The 18878-nt window shown below is 44.7% G+C and overlaps 1 protein-coding gene across 1 annotated transcript in view; it reads right to left on the reverse strand.

The window, feature by feature from the left end:
- SLC20A2 (solute carrier family 20 member 2) overlaps positions 1-9981 on the reverse strand; it is a 51953-nt gene extending 41972 nt beyond the window's left edge. Inside the window, exons 1-2 of the mRNA XM_064148503.1 lie at positions 9883-9981; positions 2152-2705 (exon numbers count right to left, since the gene is read on the reverse strand). Of these exons, the coding sequence (XP_064004573.1) occupies positions 2152-2440 (289 nt within the window). The 5' untranslated portion in view covers positions 2441-2705; positions 9883-9981. The remainder of the gene's footprint in view (positions 1-2151; positions 2706-9882) is intronic.
- Between the last annotated feature and the right edge of the window lie 8897 nt (positions 9982-18878).

An 18878-nucleotide genomic window follows, 5' to 3' on the forward strand; every position in this document is an offset into this window, starting at 1 on the left:
GCTTGAGGGAAAGATCAGAAACCTGCAGCTGACCTCGCAAAACGTTGCAAAAGGGGAACTGAGAGGGGGTGCCCAAGAACATTTGATGTGGTTGAAGTTCGCAGTCTCAAGGAGGAACAATTTGGAGAAGCAGATGTGACCTCAGCAGCTATTTGTCACTAACCAACCCCTCTCCCCTTGGTCAAACTTCAGGAGGGGCAGGGGCAATGAAAGCCTAAAGGAGCCACATCCCTGCTCTCAGGCACACAAAGCCACCTCAGACAAGTCCAGCAACTGGCACTTCATGTCCATCTTGATCCATTAAAATTTAGGAAAGCAAAATGTTCCCATTTCCCTAAAGAACTGGGTAAATCACCACATGTATCAGACCTCTGATGAATGCATCTATCTGGCAGCAGCCTGATAACTGTGGGGAGCTTAGAGGGGGTAGGGGAAAATAATATTTAGGTTAGCTTTAAGGAAGTTTAAGAAAGAAAACTTTTGATTGGAGCACCCCATTCAAACAGAGGACCTGCAGTGCACATATAAACCACACTGCCCTGTTGTGAGATGCCACAGACCTAGCAGACTGAAGAGGTGGTGGTGGGATGGTCAGGCTGGCCCCCTTGCCTGGGCTGCCTCTCCAACAGACAAAGAGTTTCCTTCCTGCTGTCTCCTGCCCTTTAAAAGCAGGTTTGCTATTGACCCAGGAGGGAGCTCTCCAAAAGCTCACAAAGCCTCTTGCATATAAACAAAGAGTAAATACGGTGGCTTAATGTTACTTACCTCAGAATATGCTATTTGTTCTGAAGGGAGATTAATTTAACTGCAAGCAGGAGCAGGGCAGAAGAATCCAAGATACCCTGAGCTGCTGTTCCTTTGAGTCAGGAAACATTTAACAAGTCTTAAAAGCGTGACCCTGGATTTTTACTGCTCCTTTAGTTTCTGCCATGGTATGATCAGCTGCAATCACTCAGACAAGCAGCTCAAGCAAATATGTTGGGATCTTCTGTAATCTTTTAATAACAATTCAGGTAATCCCTTCTCACAGGTGTTCACTGCAAGCTGCTATTTCTCTAGGGTCTTCTGTTCAGTCACAAATGCTGTGCTTGCTGAATTCTCATTTACCATCATAAAAATCTTCCAAATCATTTTCGTTTCACTACCCTAGAAATACATCTAAACAATCCCTTCTCTTAAACTTTGTTTCTCTTCTACTGCTGTGCTAGCTTGAAGCTAGGCAGAATGTTTTGGTGAGAGGAATTAGATTACACGTTGTGAAAAGGAAACAATGGTGATGTCTGCTTCACTCATAGGCTTGCTGAAATGTATAAGAGCAAGAACACAAACATAGTAAGAGTCTCTGCCTGGGCTTTGGGATAAACTTCTCTCTCTAACCTAACCTGCTGTCTGTGTGACTAATCCATCTGCTTCCTAACCCCCCTGGCCGACTCTCAAAGCTACCCTGAGCAAAGCCTAGGGTAAGGTAGAGGGGTGAAGGGTGGTTGAAAGCCCCTCCTGAGGACTCAGGGTTCTGGGAGGGCTGTTGTGTTTCTGTATTAATTTTATAACTTGTATATTTCTGCACATATTGTAAATCTCTGCTTGTATATTGAGCTAAGCTGTAAACATAAAGCTTCATTCAATTTCCAGAGCTGCTGAGTCCAGTCTGGGTGATTTTCCAAAATGTGGGGGGCAGGTAACACCCAAACCGTCACAACTACTTACATGGCTGAGGCATTAGAATCATAGAATCACCCAGGTTGGAAGAGACCTCCAAGAGCATCCAGTCCAACCTATCCCCCAGCCCTATCCAATCAACTAGACCATGGCACTAAGTGACTCAGCCAGGCTTTGCTTGAATCTCTCCAGGGACAGTGACTCCACCACCTCCCTGGGCAGCCCATTCCAATGCCAATCACTCTCTCTGCCAACAACTTCCTCCTAACATCCAGCCTAGACTTCCCCCAGCACAACTGTAAATTCTTAGCACCACTTAAACCCACAAAGCCCCACAGGAGATCTAAGAAAGAAAAAGAACACAGGGCTCCCTGCACTCAGACAAAACCAGCCCTGCAGGTGCAGGAGACAGGCATCAGCAACACCGAGCAGCAGCAGCAGGACGACAAGCACACAGGGGAGGCTTACTTGGAAGAGGGAAGCACTACTTACCAACCATGGCACTCACTTCTCCTGCCATCAGCAGCGGGACGGTGTTGTTGTAGAGGTTCACGTCGATGATACCTTTCCTAATGGTCTCTCCTACTTTTGCTCCCAGCAACACTGAACCAGTGGTTTCAAAAACCGAAGCCAGAATGCAAGCCTGGCGCAAAGTAACGACGCCAGAGCCCACGGCCGTTCCGAAAGAATTGGCAACATCATTTGCACCCACAGAAAAGGCTAAAATAAAAGCAATGATAAACCCCACAACGACCATCCACAGGTACTCATCCATTGCCATCTTTCCCCACACCGTAGATCAGCGTTTCCCCTTTGCAAAAGAGTTAACAGGCAGGGCTGGAGGGCACCGCAACGGATTTGGAAAGCAGATTTCTTGTAAACAATGAGTTCTCTCTGGAAAGTGCTGGGTAGTGTTAGAATGTGAAGAAACTGCTAACTGCTGATGTTCAAACTACTATAAATACTGTTCATTTGGCTGCCTTCGGTCAGCAGTGAAATACATTCCATATTTTGCTCCCAAACTGGTACAACTGTGATGTTCTGTCCTGCAACAGAAAAAAAAAACACACAAACAAACAAACAAAAGAAAAGAAAGAAAAGAATTTTTTTTTTTTAAAAACACCCAAAGAAAAAAAGGAAAAGAAAAGAAAATTAAAAAAAAAAAAGGGGGGGGGGAGAAAAGAAAAGGAGGGAATACTCAGCAGAGCCCGTAACAAAGCGTGTTTTCAGGAGCAAACATGATTTAAACCCACTAACGGGGTCCTCCCTCGGCATGTGACTGTTCTAATCGTACAGCAAGTCAGAGAAAGGTTAAAATTAGGTCACTGCCACAGCAAGATGTTTCTTACAGAACCACCTACCCAGAAAGTTTGGTTGTTTTTTTTTTTTTCCTTTTCCTGAGCAATTTATAAAAGATTTAGAAAGGTTGAGGAACTGAGAGGGTGAGAAGTCCTCTTTCAGAAGGAGGATTCTTCTTGGCTCTTTGCACCCAGCCAATAAAAGTGTTGTGCTAGTTTGAAGCAGGCTAGAATGTTTTGGTGAGAAGAACTAGACTACAGGCTGTGAAAGGAAAACAATGGTGATGTCTACTTCACTCATAGGCTTGCTGAGATCTATAGCAACAAGAAATAAAACCACGGACAATCACTCTCACTTGGGCTGCTGGCTGAGCTGCATCTTTCTTCTAACCTCACCCTCCGTTTCTGTTCTAATCCACTTTGCTTCCTAACCCCCTGGCTGAACCTCCATTCTTCCTGGGGACTGGGGTAAGGTTGAGAGGGGTAGGGGGAAGGTGAAGGGGCAGTTGGGAGCCCCTCCTGGGGACTCAGGTTTCTGGGATTGGAGTTGTGTTTCTGTATTACCTTTTACCTTGTCTATTTCTGTCTATAACTGTATACACTGTAAATCTCTGCTTGTATGTTGTGCTAGCTGTAAATACAAGCTTCATTCATATTTCCAGAGCTGGCTGAGTCTAGTCTGGGTGATTTCCAAAGTGTGGGGGGGCAGGGAACACCCAAACCATCACAAGTGTGTAGAATATATTGACCATACCATACAGCCTGCTGTCTAGCTGATGCGTATCACTTAGCACAGCCCTCCACACTTTTATCAGCTGCAGGCAGGGAAGCACCTGTTTAAAAATTATTTCTCTGCCTGTCTGCCTAGGAAATGCCATTAAAAATACTCTGAAAAGCATTAATATTGATCCACTGCTATTAACACATCCCATGCAGTAAGTACACCCTTTTCCCACCGATCCTCACTCACCGAAACAGCACAAGAATCACAGCATTCCTCTCAAACAGCACAGGAATCACAGCACAATGATCCTGTGCAATCCCACAGATCTAATCAAGTGTCTATTAAAAAAGCTTAACTGTAAAGCTGAGGTTACCTACAGAAGGTTGAGGGAGGGTTGGGCAAGATGACTTTAGAGGCTCTCTTCCAACCCCATGCAATCTGTTACCAACTGCTAACGGTTACTATATTCAAATCATTTCTGTAGGTATCTTTCAGTGTTTCTTCTGAGAGTTTCTGTTTTGTCATAGCCTTCTGAATTAAATCTTAACTCATCTCATCTGAACAAAAAAAAAAAAATAGTGAGCTCTTTCAAACCGAAAAAAGGACAGAAAAAGGCTTTGAAAGGTCAAATCTTCACCATCTGAAGGTAAAATCTTTGCCATCTGAAAGACTACTAAGCAGAGCAATAAGGTCCACACTGATGTGAGAATGGTCAAAAGCCTGAAGCAAATTTGCCCAAACCATCTGCCTGCACTGCTGCACCCCTTCTGCAGGCAGCCACCACAAAGATGTCCCGTGCCACTCTCTGCTTTGCTATCCATGCGGTTCAGCTCCAGAGAAGTGGTGGTTTGGAGGGGTTAAAACAACATTTAGCAGCAATATACCCATCAGTCAACTCCACACATTTTAAGAAGCATTTCAAGAGATGAGGAGACATCAGGTGAAAAGCCCTAAGCCCACCTCCTGCTCTGTTTCCCTACAGAAAACACTTCAGTCTCTCATAAAATATCCACACCCACAGTTTCAAGACCATGCTTAATTATCTTCCAATGACTCAATGCAATCATAGAATCAACCAGGTTGGAAGAGACCTCCAAGATCATCCAGGCCAACCTAGCACCCAGCCCTAGCCACTCAACTAGACCATGGCACTAAATGCCTCATCCAGGCTTTCCTTGAACACCTCCAGGGACGGTGACTCCAGCACCTCCCTGGGCAGCCCATTCCAATGCCAATCACTCTCTCTGCCAACAACTTCCTCCTAACATCCAGCCTAGACCTCCCCTGGCACAACTTGAGACTGTGTCCCCTTGTTCATTTGCTGGTTGCCTGGGAGAAGAGACCAACCCCCACCTGGCTACAACCTCCCTTTAGGTAGTTGTAGACAGCAATGAGGTCCCCCCCTGAGCCTCCTCTTCTCCAGGCTAAACACCCCCAGCTCCCTCAGCCTCTTCTCATAGGGTTTGCAGGGTTGATGTGGCAGCATGGAGGAAGGGTCTCCAATACTTCTGAAACAATGGCAAAACTAAAAAGGGATTTTGCTTATCCTGGAGATGCTGGGTCCTTGAGAACAAAGAACAGGAGAAAAACCCACACCTATTACACGTCTCCTAGAAAACCCTCAAAGTGATGCCAAGGGCTGATGCTTTCTCTAGGTACACATATTCAGCAGGGAACATGTCCCTCTTTCTGCAGGCTCCAAAGGGGCTGAACAACTGTTGCCCCAGTCTCTTCCAGACATGGATCAGAGACATCAACCCTTGAATGCCTTACACCCTAAAATAACATCTCTCACAAGGCCTTAATGGCTCAAAACATTTGTATAAGGGTTCTTATACTACAAGATGAGGAAAATGAAGCCTCAATGCACTTTTGATGTTTGAAGACCTGTTGCCTTTTCATAATTAATGAAAGTGGCACAGGACTTTGCAGAGTCAGGCAAGGCTAACAAGATTTGGAAGACTAGCACATGTTTGCCTGTGAAGAATGAGAAAACTCTTGTGATATTCATCCCAAAAAATCATAGGATCATCATAGGATGTTAGAGATTGGAAGGGATGCAAAGAGATCATCCAGTCCAACCCCCCTGCCAGAGCAGGACAATCCTATCTGACACAGATCACTGAGGAACACATCCAGACAGGCCTTGAAAGTCTCCAGAGAAGGAGACTCCACAACCTCCCTGGGGAGCCTGTGCCAGTGCTCTGTGATCCTTGCAGTAAAGAAGTTCCCCTTTGTGTTGAGGCAGAACCTCTTTTGCTGCAACTTACAATTAATTCTGTAGATCAGATTTTTGCCAGGAGATGGAAGTGCTGGACTAGGGTCCTTCCTTGATCCTGGAGATTAATGATTAAATTCTTTATCCTGCAGGGATTTACACAGTACCTTTGCCAAGTTAGCCTCAGTGCTCCCATTTCCTCTCCTGAAAACGGGCAAAGCTGCCTGAGGTCCGTGCATGCATCCACAGACACTGTGATCATGTGAGACCAGAGTCCTCTGGACCCCCAGGATGAAAGCATGCCCTTATTCCCAACAGAGATCTGCTCTTTCTCCACTTATCAACCAACCTACCAATTTACTGTAGTGACCCAGTTTCTGGGATAAGGCAGAACCAAGGGGATTGTGACATTCCCCCACTGCAACAGAGTTCATGGGACAACATCTGCCAAATCTGGCTCCTCCAGCCACAGCGAGTTCCTGCAGCTTCCAAAATAAACCACTAAGTCACAAGGTTGCCTTTATTAGCTTCCCTGGGAGGGTGGGGAAGAATTCCTGATGGTCCTAAAGAAATTAAGACTTCAAGTGTACATCTGCTCCTAAAACACCTTGTGAAGGCCAAAGAGTTTCCCAGAGCCTGTCAGCAGGGCTCTTGGCAAAGGGCTCAGAGAGGCAGCTACACAGTTTTCCTCCCTGTGAAATGGGATATACGACCTCAGGAGAAAAAGATGTCTCCAGGGAAGAAGCCACCCCTCCTGTCATTTCATACAAGAGTCCAGCTCGAAGCAGGGCTTCCTCCAAACCTTGGGAGCCTTGACTTGTCATCCACAGTGCTTGCAGAAGTCACAAAGCACAGTAATGGCCGAGGCTTGTCTGCAACAGAATGAAAATCAAAAACCAAACCAAAAGGAGGGGGGGAATGAACAGGTTTAAAACCCAAGGTGGAATCAGTACTCGAGTGGCTAGGTGTTTCTGCTTGCAACCTTAAATAACTGAAAGAGATGTTAAACGTTTAAAGAAAAGCAGTTAAAGAAAGGGGGGAGAAAAATAACTGAAAGGGAACATGTCTGCTGAGAAAGTTTTCAGAAATGCAAAATATCCTGCAAAGTAGGCCAGTGACTAAATACAGACTAAATCTTGTAGCATGCTTCTTTCTAGAGCCCAAAAATACATATCTGGCATGCTCAGACATGCTGAGCTATGCCCTTCATCACCTAATCTAAACCCAAGAGCCGGTGGTGTTTTCATGTTGCTACTGGGACAAAAAGAAACTGGAAAAAATGCCATGCAGTGGGGAGTGGCAAATCTTCAGCCCTCTGTGTGACTCCTGGAAGTCACTGGCCTGCTTCTTCCCCCTGCTCATTTCTATTTCACCAGTATGCCTCGATGCAAACCAAATGCAACCTCACCTGCTTGATGCTGGGCAGCCTTCCCATTTACCTGCAGCATCTTACCAGTACTGCCCCTCTGCCAAGCCACTGTGCCACACTGCCTTGGCAGACTCTGGGTGCAAAAGTTCATTTTCCTATGGATGCTTTGCTCCTCCTGAACCAGCCCAGGCTGCACTGCAGTGGCTGCGCTGCCAACTCACCCTTGGGCATTAGCAGGACAGACAAACTCTGCTAGCACCAGGCAGCTGCAGAAGCTGAGGCTGGAGCATGCATCTCTCAGGGCTGTTAGAGCGAAGGGAAATGTGTAGGGATGACATTTTGAGTAGCTAATTCTGCACTAAGGCAGAGTTTTTTAATCAACAGAGATTTCTTAGACCCCTGTGCTTTAAGTGGTCAGAGTTGAAGCATTTAACTGTTTAAGTAGACTTAGAAACTTACAGAACTGGCAGCTCAGTGAGAAACAAATGGGTTTTGTAAATGCTAAGCACATCCCTCTGCCTTGCTGGCAGATGAACCAGACACCCCCCTCAGACTTTATTTTGTTGCTAGCTAAACATCTTGTTATAACTCTGTCAACACAAAGTGCTACTTCTTCCTTCAGGGAGAGAAGAAAACAAAGGATAGGTAAGTAAGCACCTTGATTCATGCAATACGACAAGTGAATCCTCAGGGAAAAGTCAGAACCTCCTGGTAACCACAAGATCATTTTAGGACATGTCTACATACATTTATTAAGAGCTCTGCTGCAAACTATTCACTGTACACTTCTCAGCCTGGACAAGTTTTGAGTGAGAAAAATAATACGAAAATTGAAAAGCAAAGTCACCATTTTTGGGGTTTCTCTTGCCAAATTGCTGCTAAAGGGAACACAGAAACAGCTAACAACGGGGATGAAAGTTAAATAAATGCCTGGGATAAAGCTCAATGTCTAGGAAAGCAATCAGAGCCTATTACTGACCAGCAGGCCATCTGTGTGACATAAAGGAAATAAGCAGACCTCTCATAAACATCCTTTATTTCACACTTTGCAGCAAGTTAGGGAAGAACCTGCTGCACTGGTGAAACACTCAAAAGTAGATAAATCGTCCCATATGCAGCTCACCCCAAGCATAAACCATGTTGTGTGCAGCCCTTCTGCTCTCAGAAGCTGCCCCCATGTTGCAGATGAAAACATTCTGCTAATCCAGGTGGGACAGAGATTCCTCAAGGTGCTAGTTTTAACTGGTTTGTTGTTGGCCAAGTATGTGAAGTCAGAGAGGGGAGGATGATGTCTTTCCCCCTGCAGCACTGCAAACGGCAGACGTTTCGTGATAGGCAGTGGCACTGAATTTGTACTGGCAGGCAGGTTCACTTCTAGTTACTGGTGGCTGAAAAGTCTGTCTGAAATGCTTCCCAGGCAGCAGCTTCTAGAAAGTTATTCCATGCCTCTCTGATTTCTGTATGTTGCTCTTTGCATAAAACCAACCCATCAGGTTTCCCACCTCTGCCTATAAACTCCTACCAGATCTAGCATGGCAGCCCACTGGAACTAAATGCATAAAACCCAAGCCTGATTTACAACTAAAGCTACTAACTAACATCATTCACATCAGTAGGTCTTTGTCATTTCCAGTTCATGCTCGGGCTATGAGGCTCACAAACTACCCACTTTCAATTACTAACACTACACTCAGGATACGAAAGGTGCTATTAATTCAAGCGGTTCAAGGCTAAGAACATCCCTATATGGTCCTAAATTACATGGACAGGACTTGTCACCAGGCCAAGCGTGATGCAAGTTTAATGCTCCAGTACACACAAAGCATCCTGGACTTAGTCTTTAAAATAAAGATCAATCACCACATCCCCAGGAGCAGGTATCACTCGGTTCCTATTCTAACATTTGCAATGTGTTTAAGCACGCTTCATGCTACAACTCCATATGGAAAACAAGCCTGAAGTTGATAGCTTTCCAAGGACTCCCATCCAGACTAACAGCACAGAGCAAGACTGCCTCTGCCACCTCCCAGAACTTCCAGAGGATACTTGCTTAGTCCCTACCAACCTCAGTTCCCACCACTGAAGGTTCAGAAATGCACACAAAATCTGTAGGATGAGATCCTGCTGCTGAAAACACTCACCAGAAACACACGGAGACAGCAGCCCCATTTAAACAGCCCTTCTACAAACAAGATAAAGTATCAACAAGTCCTTGTGCATTTGCTGCAGAGTATCATTTTCTCTGTCAAAGAACAGCTTGGTGCTGCAGTGACTGAACAAAGTCTTCCTACTGAACAAAGTCTTTCTAACAAGCAAGTGCTTTTTATGGTTCCACACTGCAGGCTTTCAAAACCCACCCAGAGCAAACAAGTCTTCCTGGCTATGGAAAAGGTGCTGCACAAAAGAAAACCATGCAGAGAAAGCTTTCAAACTCACCCAGTACTTAAAAGTTGTCTCAAAAGAAAAAAAAAAAAAAGAGGAGCTAAGCTCTTCCTGAGAGCTGCCCTCCTGATAGCAAGTACAGGCTGAAGGCTAAACCAGCCAACCTGGCGTTTAGCACAGTCACAACCGAGCATGCAAACTTCCAGAGGGCAGAAAGAGAGCTCTGACTTACACCAGGCGATCCGGGAATAAAAGTCACTCCGGCACAGTGAGAGCACACAAGGCAACACCGAGAAGCATCAGTGTGAGTCCAGAGTCTTATTCAGTAGGTGAAAATCTGCCTCCTCTTAAGCAAAGAATTCTGCTGGGGGTGGGCACTGATAAAACACAACACTGCGTCACCGCTGCACTACTGAAGCAAACCAATCCCATCAAGCTCACATTAAAGGCAACAAAAACTCCCCCCCCCCCCCAGCACCCCCCCCCTCTTTTTTTTTTCCTCCTTTCCTTTCTCCCCTCCAAGCATAGGCATAGACAAGAAAGGAACTCTCATTTTTGGCTGCCAGCTGGGCATTTTGGTGCCATCAGGTAATCCCTGAGGTCTTCTATTTGCAGGCACACTTAAACACACGCTCAATTCAAGCGCATGTGACAGCAGGGACGTGCATCCAATTCGGGAAAGATGTTGCATGCTTGTCACTTTATCCATGTCAGCAGAGGTCTCACGGGCTACACAGGCTGCAGAAAGTTAAAGATGGGCACGAGTTGTGACTGGCTCTGTGCCTAAGCAAGCAACTTCACTTTCAGCAGTTCAGCCTGAAATTACCCAATCCAAATTCCTTCGACCGCTCTCCTTTTGAGTGGGAAACATTTTTGCATGTATGGCAAGGCAAAAAAAACCACCCCAACACAATGTTTGCCTGAAAGCAGCCAGCTTAGCTCCATGTAAAATATTTGCTTTAATAGTATAGACTGCGACTAAGCTGTTTTATTCAGCCAAAAGGAAACTGCATTGTCACAGTTTAAAACACTCTCACTCTCTCTCACACACACACACATTTATTTGATCATGCTTCCGTTTTATAGAGAAATGATGTTTTAAACTCAGCTGTTAGGGTTTACTGAGTCACTCAAAGCCATGGAATCATATTCCAACAAAATAAGCTTCAATTGGAACATTTTCTGCATCCTGAACTCAGATACAAACAACAAGAACAGCAGCAGCAGCAGCAACAAATCATCTATGAAGATTTGCAAACACAGCTTTGGAATCATAGAATCATAGAATCAACCAGGTTGGAAGAGACCTCCAAGATCATCCACATAAACCATACCTTATCTAGTTTGCCTTTTTATTGTAGTCATAGAGTCAGAGAATGCATGGGGTTGGAAGGGACCCTCAAAGATCATCTTGTCTGAACCCCCCTTAATAAGGAGGCAAATTCTAGACTGCTTAAATGCAGCTGCTGATGATATTCAGGGTTGATTTGGTTAAACCTGAAAAGTAGTTTTTGTTTCTTAAGAAAACTCACATCATCTTCTACAAGACAAAAAATAGGGCAAAACTCCAGACAGAAATCTGCAAGGCAGAAAATGACATTAAAAATCTCCCATTAAAAAATAAGGAAAAATAACTCCAAGTCTCTGGCCACAATTCTTTGTAAAGAATGCTGACTCTTTATTTAAGGTCAGTACCCAACTCCTATTAAGCTTGCAATATAGCTGCTAACCTTGTGAAAAACTCTCTCTCCTGCCTGGCTGCAAAGCCTTTCCTTTAACTTCTGTCATAGCTGGAAAACAGCCTTCTTAATTTCAGAGAAGTGAGAGAGGATCATAGGATCATAGAATCATAGAATCAATCAGGTTGGAAGAGATCTCCAAGGTCATCCAGTCCAACCTAGCACCCAGCCCTAGCCAGCCAACTAGACCATGGCACTAAGTGCCTCAGACAGGCTTTGCTTGAACACCTCCAGAGATGGTGACTCCACCACCTCCCTGGGCAGCCCATTCCAATGCCAATCACTCTCTCTGGCAACAACTTCCTCCTAACATCCAGCCTATACCTCCCCCAGCACAACTTGAGACTGTGTCCCCTTGTTCTGTTGCTGGTTGCCTGGCAGAAGAGGCCAACCCCCACCTGGCTACAGCCTCCCTTCAGGTAGTTGTAGAGAGCAGTGAGGTCCCCCCTGAGCCTCCTCTTCTCCAGGCTAAACACCCCCAGCTCCCTCAGCCTCTCCTCATAGGGTTTGTGTTCCAGGCCCCTCACCAGCTTTGTTGCCCTTCTCTGGACACCTTCCAGCACCTCAACATCTCTCTTGAATTGAGGAGCCCAGAACTGGACACAGCACTCAAGGTGTGGCCTGACCAGTGCTGAGTACAGGGGAAGAAGAACCTCCCTTGTCCTACTGGCCACACTGTTCCTGATGCAGGCCAGGATGCCATTGGCTCTCTTGGCCACCTGGGCACACTGCTGGCTCATCTTCAGCTACTATCTACTAGTAACCCCAGGTCCTTTTCTGCCTGGCTGCTCTCAGCCACTCTGTCCCCAGCCTGTAGTGCTGCTTGGAGTTGTTGTGGCCAAAATGCAGAACCCTGCACTTGGCCTTGTTAAATCTCATCCCATTGGCCTCTGATGATCCTTTCACACTAATTTTCCCTTTATGTACAAGAGCAGTGCATTTCCACCAGACATATATTAATCTTTTCCTGCAGATCTAAAGGGATCTTAATGTTTGATTTCATTCTTACAAGTAGAGTCAATTAATTCAAATGACAGAGATTCCAACCATAAACATGAAGTCAGGCTGTATTTATAGGCCTAGATTCCAGGGTTTTAAGGAGTGAATAAACAAACAGAAAGTTTCTAAAGTTAAAAAATAAAATTTAAAAAAAAGGCAAAATATTATTTCATGCTCTTTATAGCTGACAAGTTGTTGATGTCTGCCTTGGAAACTCAAACCTGAACAGTCTGACTAAAGCCACCCTTCTCCTTAAAGGACCATTTCCCCAGCCTTTACCAAACCACCACCTGTGTGCAGATGCAGCTAGAAAGGCTGTCACGAGGGCACATTATTGGGGTAGTATCTACACCAACTCCAAAAGCCAGTAGCTGCCAGCGTGACCTGTGGGAATCATCTTGGACTCAGAAGTACAACAAACTGGAAGCATTTGAGTGCCACTTCCCACGAGCCAGCCTGACCATGCTGGTGGTTTCTTGTTGACCTAAGCTTCAGAGCTTGGTCTACACATGAAGCAAAGCATATAATAAAAAGTACAGAGAAAAAGGAAATATCTTCAAAGTTTCTGCTCTGCTAAATCAGCATTGTGGACCTCAGGCATGGGAAAATTCAAGCCAAGAGAGGTTGACCATTAAGGAGAGCTGCAATTCAGAATACCACAAAAGAAGCAGGCAAAGGAAAATTTATGTGACCACAAAATAAATGATGAGGATCGGCTTTTGGCAACGGCAGCACCAGCTTGGTTCCCATCAAATATTTGTAGAAATGATAAGTATAAATAACCTCTATCAGATTTTTTTTTTTCTCCTCCCTCCCCCCAATTTTAATTTATTCTAGTAAATCCACAACTGAGAGATCTCAGCTTCAACAAAGCCACAGGAGGCAGATTTATATTCTGGTTTATATCACGTCGTAGGACGTGCCCCTTTAAATAATTAACTTTTAACTCCTCTTTGGTTTGCATTTCCACATTTTCTGCAAGGTGCCCAAGCTCTCATTCACCAGTCACCACTAAATCAATGGTCATTTGCAGTTTAATGTAAACTTCTGTCAAATGTAACTGCATTTTTGGGTTTTTTTTTGCCATTCAGGCTACCTATTTAAGTGGTTATGCTTATTTTCAAACATGTACATTTTGAGTAGAAAGTAATGGGGGGGGAATGATTATCATTTTCTAACTTAAAAATCCCTACAAAGAACTGCAGCCTGAATGCCTGTGAACTGCATTTGGGCAGAAACAGAAACACAGTAAAAACATCCAAAAGCTGCAGGACTTTGTTCCAGTTGCACTGTGCCAACTTGAAAAAGGTTAGTGAACAGCGATGGGAGCTTTCAGGCTTTCACATACCTGCTGATACTTTGAAACTGGGAGCCACAAGCAGCTGGAACTGGGGACCTTTTGGTTCCTTTATCAGTATTTGTGCTCCTGACCCTGCCTGGCAACTCTTAGTTCCCCTCAGATTACAAACAAAAAGAACAAAGTTAACGAGGAGGAATGAAAATGGGTGGCAGATGACTGCAGCGGTATCTCAGAGCATGTCCAAGAAATCCAGCTCTTGCAATACGCTTCTTTCTGGTTTTGAAGTGACCACATAACACCATGGGACACTTGAAGCAGTGCTGCTGATCATTACCTGGAAAGCAGCCCCGAGGAGGTCCTTGAAGCTAATAGAGGTTTAACACAACTTTACAGAGCCCAGCACCACTCCTGAGTGCTTCAGTAGCTCCACTGTGCCTAACGAATCCCAATGAAACGCTGAGTCTCTGCTCTGCAGAGAGCAGATAGCTACAAGCACAGTTCAAACTGCTGGCTCCGACCAACAAAAGCACATCATCTGCTTCTGCATTCTGGGTAAGCAAGCTCAAACACATTCCATTATCTCTCATGATAACCTCCAAACAGAAAGATGCATCCACGTTTCACTGCAAGAAAAAAAAACATCTCTGGGAAGTCTCATGTGATAGACACAACAATTAAAGTCACTGACCATTCAGGCATGGAGTGACTCCTTTCCTCTGAGGAAACAAACCACTTGGATGGACTTTATGATAGCTCTAAACTCTGTCACACTGTTGTCCAAACCACTTTTTCCAGCAAGCCCCTGGGCTCTCAGAGAGGACATTCAATCCCAGCTAGGAGACTTCCAGTCCTGATGGTCAAGGCAAATTGGTTGTGCTTCTTTAGGCACAGAAGAAGAGCTGTCATGTTGCAGAGCGTGACACTGCTTGAGATCTCACTCATCTACTGAGTGAGAGAACCCTGGGAAAATAAAAAGAAGGAACTCACAACTGGAAGTGTTGGAGGCACAGAGGATGCCATAGACTCCGGGTGTATGGCCTGGGAGAACCAGCCTGGCTCCAACCCCTGCCACAGCACAAACCCACACAATGCTTAGCAGTTCAAAGGCAGCAAATCTGTTCTGAAGGAGCAAGGCTTTGGCCAGCATCAATTCAAGCACTACGCACTCAGTGCCAGGAGCCAGGCTCATGTCACCCACCACTCTGGTTGACTCTCCACTAGAGAGTGAAATAGCATATCCACAGCAAGGCCAAAGGAAGAGGTGAACTGCTGCTCTGAGCCTCCCTGACCTTAATCCATGGTTTCCCCTTCCCAGCCTCATATCCAAAGAAAGCAAGCAGCACGGGCAAAGTATTTCTGAAAGCCCCAGCTACTGCTGCAAGCTCCAGAAGCATTATCCTCAGTTACTAATGGACCTACAGTGACTTGACAGAGAAGATAAAAGCTGCCCACAAAGCGCTCCCGTGGCAATCCAGAACTACGCCTTTTGCAAACTCAGAGGCTTAAGCCAAGCTCCCCCTGGTAGAAAGCCAGAGTGCAGCTGCCAAAAGTGAACAATGCAAATGTTTCAGATAAAGGCAACCTGACGCCTCCAGCCCCAGATTGCCTGCCATTTCCATCTGGGTTTGGGTTTCAGAGAATGACTACTGTGAGCTCTTTTCCCGTTGAGCCAGGAGAGGCGGTTGGGGCTCCCCCAAGTCCGGCAACTCTCTCTCTCTTCAAAGGAAGCTGGACTGAGTGAGTAGCTACCAACTTGCCAAACCACACTGGCTAGCTCTTGCTGACAATCTCCAAAATCCGTGTGGCCAGCGGGGCAGAAGACCATGCACTGCTTGCTGAATGCCAACATGAACAAAGGAGCAGGGGTATAACCAAAGAGAGGAGGGACGGTGGCACTGAGAGGTGCCGCCCAGAGTCACGGCAGTAAGTGGAGGCAGCTGAGGCCAACACATTGTGTCAGCAGAAATTCTGAAGCATTGCAGCAATGAAGATACACAGGTGGAAACAGCAGTGAAAGCTGTGACCTTAGCCGCTTTTCATAGGGACAAAGGCCACACCAGGAACCTGGTGAGCATGCCTAATACTGTCTGGAGACCATAGAAAGAACGGCACCTGACAACTAACAAGCCTGTTCCTCCTCTTAAGTCCAATAGCTGCTGATCTGTGTTCTTCACAGTCCCTGTAATGGCCCACAGCTCATGGAGACTTGCTGCTAGCGAGGCACACCACGAAGCAAAAACCTTGAGTTTTGCCTACAAGGTGGTGTCAATGTACCAGATGCTTCACCACAGGCCAGCAATTCTGCTGGAGCAAACTGGTGGCAAACAGACTTATGACACTGGCTAAGAACTAAATCACAAACACAACATGACAAAGAATGTCCCAGAGTTTGGTGCTTGGCTAAGCAAACGCCTCTGGGTGAAGTTACTTAGGGTGTGTGATCCTGTGAAGCAGGTCTAGAGGAGCTAGGCTTTACCCTCTGCAAAGGAAAATGTTGCTCTCTGGTGCTTGTCCTGTGCAAGAATTAGCACTCAAAGTCATAGGAAAAGGGGCCCTATAAACCACGTAATGGCTCGGTCAAGGGTCTTATTATCAAGAACACTCCCTCCCAGCTGAGTTACTGCTCATGGAGAGACGGCTGCATGTTTTATCTGGGATCTTCCTAGCCTGGAGGCAGATCTTGGTAACATCAGCTTTTGTGCTACAGCACTCCAGAGCCTTATGTCCAGGTGGAGTGTAGTGTCTTCCTAAAGGTGTGGTTAGGACAAGGGGATCCACATAGCCTCTAGTGGACTGAGGAGTGTATTCTCCTGGAACAGATAGAATTTCTCTGCCTACTGGCACAGGGGCTATAAAGAGGTAGTTTCTTTGAGTACCTGGCAGCAGTAAACACTCCCAGTGGCTTGTGTGCCTCATCCTCTGAAAAGGTATTTATAGCCAAGCTGTGCTGGTGATAGTGATGCATTACAGCACCCCAAGGGTTGCCCAGAGCAATAAAGATAGCATGGATGCTGATGAGAGGTCAGGAGTAGTAAAGGGAGAACTCTCTCTCTTCCCTGCCTTTCTGGAGAAGGCTGAGCACCAGAGCTAGCCATGCCAAGATACTGCTGCATCCACCACAGCTTGAATGGAGACTTCTCTAGATCTATGCATCTCCCTTGCAGAAAATGGTGTACCCAACAGTAGGAATGTCACAGCGCTGATAAACACCTCTGATAAACAAGGACCCAGAGAAGGGCACCACCACTCCAAGGCAGGGTGCAAGTTCCACAAGAGCTGAGTATCAAAGAACATAAAGAAACATCAACAAAAATAAGTCTGCTGCAGCTAGATATGACAACTACACCATGTGAAGAGAGTCCTCTGGAGCATGGAGCCCATTTCTTGCAAGATCTGGAAGTGACCACAGTCTAACTCTGTCATACTGACATCGGTTATCCATAAAGCGAATCAGTAAGTGAGTGATCATGCAAATAATACTGAATGCCAGGGGGAAAAAAAGAAAGCAAAAAAGGTAAATATATTGTCTTTGAAAGAAGTAAACAAGGAATCTACAAAGATAAACAATTGTTTGCTTCTGGTCACCGGGACCTTCAGAAGTCATAAAAGTAATTTCCTCTTCCATCTCGTCTACGCATGAATTAAAAAGGCAACATTAATTATGCCTTTTTTTCAACTGTCAATCAGTTTCTTAGCCTTGAATTAACTAGATATTGAATTAAATCAATTTAATAAAATTATGTGGAGAAAGCAGTTGCTCTGAAACAGTGGAAGACACAACTCCCAGAATGGTTTCAGTGTTTCAGGCAAGTCAGTCAGTATTTCAGTCAGCACAGTCTCCAAGTGTTTAAGCAATTCCCTCCTGCAATTTGGTTTTGTTTTCAAAGCAGTAGACATGAACACCTTTGAACCACTTCATTTAACACAAACAGCTAAGCAAATTAGAAGAATTTCAGGCTATATTTCAAGTTTGTTCCCTTCAAATCTCAAGTACCAGGGGTTTAAAATCAACATAATCCTTTCCAGCTCTAAAAATGTCTCAATCAAAAGGTATCTTCCATCCTCCAGAGCAACCCAGCACACAGACCATGTCGTTCACTAATGTACATTTGATCTGGGATTCACTGGTGCCACTTATCTAAGAGGGAACACAGGTGTGCCAAAGAGCTTCTGTATCTATTTTTAAAACACAATCATCAGCTATTGACAAATGACAAAAAGATTATGAACTGACTCATTGGCTACGCTGCCAACCCTAGGATTTTATTTTGTATGGTTTTCTCTACCCATTTTTTTCCCCACAAAATATAAAGTAATTGCATGAAACTTAGAGGCACAGTTCTCCAGCCAGAAAGTCTTCCACCAGAACATGCAAAAGCCCACTCCAAGAGTGTCTCATGTGTCAATCTAAAGGCAAGGGCCATGAAAGGTGTAGTGATGAAAGGAACACTAAGTGAACATAGAGGCAGAGGTAATATGAAGAAAACAGAAATGTGCAGATTTACTTGTTCCAGTCAACAACAGTAACTGAAGTTTATTGATTTCAGTTTCAGCAGCTAAAAATCCAGGAAAACATTTTGATATGATACAGACAATACTATCCCATATTCAAGTATCTATAAAAGTAATAGTAAAGGCCAGCTTTCTCACAGTCATTGCACTTTACTTATCAATCAGTACAACAAAACCTACTTTAAAATATAAATATTACTGAGTGCAAATAGCTTTTGTATTCCAATTGTAATTTAGCTTTTCAGTGATATGGAAATGCTTTAGTAAAGGGACTGAAAAGAAAAAAATCCAACTGATAGCTACAAAAATAGCTGGACACATTCTCAGCCACTGTCTCTCAACTGTTCCCTTTATATCCACTGTAAAACTATTTCCAACACACTAATCACATCTATTCGGAAGAAACTAAAATTATATGATTTCAAACTATTTTCATTAGAAAAACAGTCCTTTAGCACTGCTGTTACTCTTCCATCTAATTATATGCTCTTAAAGGCCAAATATTCAGTCAGTGTGCAAAAATAACTATAGCCTTTTATTAAGGATAAAACACCAGATAAGAGTTCGTAAGAAAAATAAAGATGCTCTTTGCCTCTACCAGCAACTGTCCAATAAAGGAAATTACATTTCATTTTAGGATTTTAAATACATATATGTCAAAGTCTTAATAACTCCATA

The sequence above is a fragment of the Pogoniulus pusillus genome, chromosome 9 (genome assembly GCF_015220805.1).
Source record: "Pogoniulus pusillus isolate bPogPus1 chromosome 9, bPogPus1.pri, whole genome shotgun sequence".
In the NCBI taxonomy this organism is placed as follows: Eukaryota; Metazoa; Chordata; class Aves; order Piciformes; family Lybiidae; genus Pogoniulus; species Pogoniulus pusillus.